This window comes from Aquarana catesbeiana, linkage group LG02 (assembly GCF_042186555.1).
Source record: "Aquarana catesbeiana isolate 2022-GZ linkage group LG02, ASM4218655v1, whole genome shotgun sequence".
Classification (NCBI taxonomy): Eukaryota; Metazoa; Chordata; class Amphibia; order Anura; family Ranidae; genus Aquarana; species Aquarana catesbeiana.
Window position 1 is genome coordinate 401,045,545 of NC_133325.1, and position 7,960 is coordinate 401,053,504.

The 7,960-nt window shown below is 44.3% G+C and overlaps 1 protein-coding gene across 1 annotated transcript in view; it reads right to left on the bottom strand.

Moving 5' to 3' along the window:
- Positions 1-6,193, bottom strand: part of CLTC (clathrin heavy chain) — a 112,105-nt gene extending 105,912 nt beyond the window's left edge. Inside the window, exon 1 of the mRNA XM_073615270.1 lies at positions 5,673-6,193. Coding sequence (XP_073471371.1) covers positions 5,673-5,714 — 42 coding nt within the window. The 5' untranslated portion in view covers positions 5,715-6,193. The remainder of the gene's footprint in view (positions 1-5,672) is intronic.
- Between the last annotated feature and the right edge of the window lie 1,767 nt (positions 6,194-7,960).

A 7,960-nucleotide genomic window follows, 5' to 3' on the forward strand; every position in this document is an offset into this window, starting at 1 on the left:
CACCAGCAAGTTTTACCTGCAGTCCATGTTTCACGTCTTTATATAGATATGCCCTATTGTATTCTATGCAAACAGAGCATTTCTGCTCACATCAAAACAAATGAATGACATCTATGTCAATTTCTCTTTATAAATTGCCACATGCATATGCAGCGGATTCCTTATTCCTCTTTCAGTTATACTGTATCTTACAGTCAGTTATCTTATCATAATACTATATGCAATGATCCAAAGCACGCAAACACAAGTGTAACACAAGCGTACCACAAGATAAAGCCAAACGACTGCAAGTCGAAGAAATCTAAATACAAAACAAAGTAATATTTTACCCATACATGGAGGGTGGCTTTTTAACCTTGCTTCATCTATCCCCAAGTAACCCTAGTAGCAACTTGCCACTGTTCCTGGCTCTGCTCCAGTCCCACGTCTACTACAATGTTCCTGAGAACCCCAGAGGGGAATCCCAGCGATTAGCTGCGGGAGGCAGCCCCATTGAAAGCAAAGGGATGCTGCCAGCTTCTGCATCTAATTGTGGCCATTCACACGTAATTTCTCCTGCAGTGATCACATGTGAGTGGGATGATCACGCATGTAATTCCTGAATGAGCAGTTACATGCGAGTGGCCATGATCTTACTACTGGGGTTACTTGCACATAATCAGCATCATGCTTTAATTCAAGACAAATACATTGAAATCCATGCAAGATATGGGCTGCCTGCTGCCAGAGCAGGTCTGCATATTTGGGAAGCTGAGTGCAGAGATCACACCACTAAGTCCAAAGCGCATAGGAGGCCATTAGATGCCTTGGTTCTAAAGCATCCATCAAAAAACAACCAAATGTTTGCAAGGGATCAAACTAAATAAAGCATCTCTGGTAGCACTGGAGAAAGTAGAAGTAGTCAACATCCACACTAGTTTGTGTAAAAACTTGCTTCATTATTATACAGTCTATTCTCTAATACAAAAAGGTGAAATTGTTTCACTACACAAGCAAATATTGCACCAGGTCTGCAGCATAGAGGTACCTAGAGCTCTGCCATAAATGAGGGTGGGCAGACCTCAGAAAAGAGTAAAATCTGCTTTGGGATTATGAATGTGTTTTAGAACAATCGAGTACTGTCTGTGATACTTTATTTGCATTGACATTCAAATTTTCAGGACAAGCTTTTGGGGTGTAACCCCCTTCTTCAAGCAGTACTCATTGGACCTTGAAGAAGGGGGTACACTTGGAAAGGTTGTCATAAAATTTTGGATGTTGATGCAAATAAAAAAAATAAATAAAGTATCACAAACAGAATTCAATTTTTCTAATTACAACTGCATTAATACAGCTACAGTCAGCTCAAGTAGAGTGCGTTTTAAAAATTGGAAACAAATTCCACTGAAAACACTTCACACTCAAAAGAAAAAACGCAGACAAAAAAAAAAAAAAAAAAGCAAGACAACGGATAATGCTACCCGTTATTAAAAATGTTTTACAGGTAAAATCAATTCAAAATTGTAGGGCTCTATCAAACAATTATTATGTAGTCGATCTCTGTTAAAAAAATGTCAAGGTCGACGCATTTCACATCTATGCCTCCTCAGGACCTTACATTCTTGACTAAAAACAGAGATCCTGTTCAAAAAAAAAAAAAAAGAAAAGAACTTTGATCTTTCATCATCATTCCTTTACTTCTTCCTTATGCCTGTGGTTGGGGCTCTCTTTCTTCTTTACTCCCCCTCTTGTTCATTTGCTATTACAGTTGGATTCAAAGATTCTTATGGTCCACATATTGTTTGATTTCTGGTGTGACGTATATGGACCACCTTCCTGTTATTAATTTGTTACTGGAATTTGTATGCATGTTCTTTCATCACCTATGGCAATAACTTTTGCACCTAATAGCATTTTGTTCTTTATATGATCTCTTCTGACATAGCCTGTACTTTGAATATGTTACAAAAATTATTGAAAGTGAAAATACAAAGCTTCTCTTGAAAAGCTTAGGTGGTTACTGGCAATAAAAATCTCAGCAATGGAACATCCTGATGCACTACAGCATGGACAGGATGACAAACGGAAACCCTCAGTAGGTAGTTAACATCCTTGTTTTACTTCTTTATTTTCAATCTTAACAGAAAAATATTTTATAAAGAACATCGTATTCAAGTTAAAGTAACTTCTGACCTACAAATCAAGACCTGTCAACCCAAAGTAGCAACCCTGTCCCCTTCACTGAAGCATAATATTTAAACAGAGCTCTAAAAGCGGAACTTAACCCTCCTATTCTTTTGAGCCAAGGAAGCTGCCATTCTAGCGTCTGATCTACAGTTACCATGGTGCCGCACATGTGATCAATTATGACACCAACCATTGGATGGCTTGACAGTTTGGTTGAGTGCAAAAGCAACCATGACAGCCCTTTTTCACAGCATGCTTTAAATGTAACCGTTTTGGGAAACAATTTGAGCCCATTTACAGTATAGTAGTGCATGAATGTGCACAAAACAAGCAATTGTGCATGCATTTACAAAATGCACTGAACTGCTTGTTGTGCCATTCATTGTTAATGGCACTCTAAATGCAGCGCCCAAGATGCACATGGCATATGTTTGAGGGTGACAAAAAGCGCAGTTAAGCACAAACTTAAAAAAAGGTGAAAGAGCTTCTTTGCTGCACATAGGACAGCCCTTTGAAATGAATGGGCCTCCCACTTCATGAAGTGCAACAATGTGACTAAGTGGTTAGCACTTCCACCTAGCAACACTAAGGTTGTTGGATGAATCCCAACCACGGCACTACCCGAATAGAGTCTGCATGTTCTCCCTGTGCCTGCGTGCGTTTCCTCTGGATTCTCCGGCTTCCTCTCACACTCCAAAGACATACTGGTAGGTTAACTGGCTTCTGTCTAAATTGGCTCTAGTATGTGCATGTATGAATGCGAGTTAGGGACCTTAAAAGGGGTTGTAAACACTCGTTTTTTTTTACCTTAATGCACCCTATGCATCAAGGTGAAAACTTCTGACGCTGTCCAGCCCCCCAGTTTTACACACCTGAGCCCGTTTGTTCCCTCGGCGGAGACGCGCTCTCCCTCTCTGCCCGTTGTCTCGGCTCTTGATTGGTTAGATTGATAGCAGCACAGCCATTGGCTCCCGCTGCTGTCAATCAAATCCAATGACGTGGGCGCCAGGGCCGAGTCCCGCTTTCTGCGTGAATAACTGCAGAAGCAGGACACGGGAGCGTACCTGCACGGGTGTCCACCAAGGAGAGCGCTTCTTCAACGTGGACACCTGTTGCGGGGAGGAGCTACCAGCCAGAAGAGGACGATTGGGGCCACTCTGTGCAAAACAAACTGCACAGTGGAGGCAAGTAGGTTTGTTATTTTTTAAATCTTTTTTTAAAACGAGGGTTTATGCTTAGCTTACCTTTAAGCTTAGTACACACAAGCTAAATGTCAGACAGTATCAGCTGGTTCACTAGAAACCAGCTGGGTCGACACGTGTACTGCGGCCGGGTTCTGGTGAAGGGGCATGACCAAAAAAGGTCTGCCGATTGGCTCCCAATCAGTGCTTACAGCCAGTGGCTGAGAGCACTGACCGGAGAGTTCTGGGGGCCATCCCCTTGTCAGAACACAATAGCACAGCAGGGGAGATCGCTGTACCTACATTGCATTGCTAGCACAACAGCTCCTCCTGAGTTGTCAGCATTTTTCGTTCAGCCCTGCTGGGTTGAAAAAACAAAAAAAAAAAAAAAACAAAAAAAAAAACAAACTAGTAATGTTTACTAGGCTTTACACTGTAAGCTCCATGATGGCACAGACTAGCATAAGTGTACATTATATATGTAATACAATGTGTGAATTATCAGCGCTATACAAGCACCTGTAATAGTGTCAGGTTTTTTTTTATTCTTTTTATTTTTTTTAGCAGCCCTGTTGGGGGGGGGGGGCGGCTTTGGTGAGAGATCAGGGGACTAAACAGACCCCTGATATCTCCCCTTTGAGACAAGGAAAGGGATTGAAGACACAGATTATCCAGTCCCTTTCTGTGCAGCCTCAGCTGCATTGAAGATAAATGGACAGGAGAGGGCAAGTCCTCTCCATTCATAAACGGAAGCATCGTAGACACAGAATACGATGCTCAGTTATAAATGAACAGATTCAGGGATCACTGACTGTGCATTTGGAAAAGGAAGGAGCCAGTAACTGACAGATTTACCAGCTCCTTCCTCCGATCTCCATCCTGACAGATCTGGGAGGGGAGCGGGGGATCGGAGGACAGGGACCGGAGGAGTAGACAGAGAGGGAGGACCCGGAGGAACACACAGTGGGCAGTCAGGGGAGATTGGTGCAGCTGCAGTTATAAGCACCGAACTCCCTGTATAGCCTTTCAATAAAGCAGCAGGCGGCCGCGGAAGCGAGAGGGGGAGAAGCAGCTGTCAAGCTGTTTTATTGAAAGGCTATACAGGGGGATCGGTGCTTATAACTGCCCCCAAACCTATCACCTGTGAGGCTGCCCGGCCCCCTGCTACACTGAGGATGCCTGGCCCAATACAACAGGTATCAGATCAAGCATTGGAGAATTTGCACGAGTACCGATACTCGTGCAAATACTTGGTATCAGTACCAATACTTGTGCAAATACTTGGTATCAGTACAACCCTAGTATTGTCTACGGCCACCTTTAAAAGAGATACTCGTGCAAATACTTGGTATTAGTACCAATACTCGTGCAAATACTTGGTATCAGTACAACCCTAGTATCATGTATGGCCACCTTTAAAAGAGATACTTGTGCAAATACTTGGTATCAGTACAACCCTAGTATTGTCTACGGCCACCTTTAAAAGAGATACTCGTGCAAATACTTGGTATTAGTACCAATACTCGTGCAAATGTTTGGTATCATTACAACCCTAGTATCGTGTACGGCCACCTTTAAAAGAGATACTTGTGCAAATACTTGGTATCAGTACAACCCTGGTATCGTGTACGGCCACCTTTAAAAGAGAGTTCCATTACATATATCAACATAAAAAGGCTCCTACAGGGCGAGGAAGAAGGATGAAGCAGCCGGCGGGTCATTGATTGGCACTACCCAAAGCGAACATACAATAAACCACAGCATCTGAACAGTCTTGACTGCTATAAAGCCCACGGCTCGTTCAGTGAGCAGTATAACTGGGGATATATGACTGCAGTCTGATTGCAATGCTAAATTAAGAATGCAGCATTAGCTTGCTTTAGCCTGCAGCAATCAGCGATGAATGAAATTGGAGCAGCTCTGGCCAGAAGATCTAATGACAGCCAAGCCCTAAGGCTGACAGTGTGTATATGTGTAATGATATAGGTAGAGGAGATCTTTGCCCTTTCCTATAACAAGTCACACACTCATTCATTCGTCACTACACCCAAATTACACAATGCCTGTGACAGTGACACTCCCTGCATACACCTGCCGGAGCTCTCCCTGCCCAGGTCTACTCCTTCCTTCCGCCTCCACTCTATGACCTCATCAGGGCCCCCAGGCCTGGATCCCATCAAGGTGATCCCTGGTATCCTGTGAGGGCCGCCCTCCCTCTAGTCAGGGTGACCCGGCTACAAGGCCGGAGGTAATTCCTAGTGGGCGGCCTAGCAGTGTAGAGGCGGCCTGGCATTGCTTGAAGTGCTCAGGCCTTGTCGGCTGTACCTGTAGGTGCTCCTGGAAGCGGATGGGTAATATCTGAGCCATGGCGGTTCCTAGCTCTGCTCCTTCCTCTGTGGTGTGTCTCTTCCTCCCGCTGCTGCCTGTGTCCGGCTTCCTGGCTCGCTGTGAGGGCCGATGAAAGCGATGTCCTGGCTGGGCCGCCTGTCAGGGAGAGAGAGCTCGTCCTTCTTTCGGCTGCTCCTTAGCTGTCTCTCTCGGGCAGGAACCGCAATGGCGGAAACGGGAGCGCTGCCTCTGCAATCCGGAACGACAGCTTCACCCTCACTCTGCGCCCCGCCCCCTCACCGCGGACGGATCTCGCCGCCTGACCTGAGTACCAACGCCCGGCGGAGGGATACCACGTTCTGCGCTTAGATTATCCCGCTCTACGGCCTACGTTCTGCCTGCGGCTGCTCAGTAGTGGCTCGGCTGCGGCGGCTTGTTACAGGCAAGCGAGTCCAGTGACTTGGCTCTAGTTAAGGTGTTGAATTCGGCGTTCGGGATTCTTTTTTTTCCTTCCTTCCTTTTTAATTCTGCCACATCATGCGACTCGATGACGTGATGTCATTTCCGGAAATTCTGTACCTTGGCCTTGGAGCCCTGGTCACATGACGAAGGATGCTGCCTGATGCTGGGAGGCAGTGATGATAGCTGTCAGCTACCTGCACAGTGGGAAGGACTGGACCCTGATCAGCAGGCTGAAGAACGATCGCTGCTTCCCACTGATCATCATATTACCAGGGAGATGTGTCTACACGTGTCACGCTGGATTGCTGCTACTGAGTACCTCCTCCTCCATCATCAGCATCCTCAGTCCAATCCGGTCACCTTGGCTAAGGTCATACATATGACAGCAAGAACCTTCCCAGGATACAATCATGTTACAGATCCATCATTCTAAATGATAACCAAGAGCAAGCGCCTAAAAGATCTCATGCAGGCAGGAAAAAATGCAGCTCTTATTCCAGGTTCATGCTATTAATCGTACTGCATTCCTATGCAATTCAGTGTGGTGACATTTCAGCCTATCCAATATGAACAGGCTTAAATCGCACCAAGGTAGTGCATGCACTACTTTCGGAAACTCACCGCAACCAGATCGCATTGGTAGTTTTGTACCCTCTGATCGGCATTCGCGACCCACATTAGATATGTGCGATTAGTTTCGTACGAATCGAAAATTCGTACGAATTTCCGTACATTCGGGGGGATCCGAAATATGAATTGCTATGCTTCCGAATCTTGTACGAAATTTCGTTTACGAATTTCGGATCCAAATTCCTAACGAACATTCGCAATTGTTGCGAAAAGTTAACAAACCTAAAAGTTAAAAACCCAGGAAGTCAGCACAGCACAGGGATGGTGGGAGACCCTCATAATGATAAATTCATCATAATGAACACTCGTAATTGTTACGAAAAGTTAACAAACCTAAAAGTTAAAAACCCAGGAAGTCAGCAAAGGGATGGTGGGAGCCCCTCATAATGTTAAACTCATCATAATGAACATAACGAACCTAAAAGTTAAAAAGTAAAACCCAGGAAGTCAGCACAGCACAGGGATGGTGGGAGCCCCTCATAATGATAAATTCATCATAAGGAACATTTGTAATTGTTACGAAAAGTTAACGAACCTTCATATTTCGTACAAATCCAAATAAAATTTCGGACACGAAATACGAATTAATTCTAATACGGAACAAAACAAATTTATTGACAGCGCACATGTCTAACCCACATTTGGTTCTTGCTGTCATAGGTATGACCTTAGCCACATTTGCGGTCTTGTTAACATTGCACTGACACCCACTGCAGATCACAAGGACAGTGCACATAGATTGCGGGTTTCCCGCACCACATTCTAGTGTAAACAGAGGCTGAGGCAGCTTGTATTTTTTTTCTTAAAAGGCTAGGTTCACACATGTCCAGTGCAAATTTCCAAAGCAGCTGTTCAGCTGCGATTTAGATGCACATTTTTGGAGCCAGCAGCCACAGGCGTCTTTCACAGTTAGTTAACCACTTAAGGACCAGCCTCCTTTTGAAATTTAGGTGTTTACATAGTTAAAACAGCTTTTTTTGCTAGAAAATTACTTAGAACCTCCAAACATTATATATTGTTTTTTTTTCTAACACCCTAGAGAATAAACTGGCGATCATTGCAATACTTTTGTTCACACCGTATTTGCGCAGCGGTCTTACAAGCGTGCTTTTTTTTGGAAAAAAATCACTTTTTTGAATAAAAAATAAGACAAAAGTAAAGTTAGCCCAGCCAGGAAGCTGGCTGCCATGTTC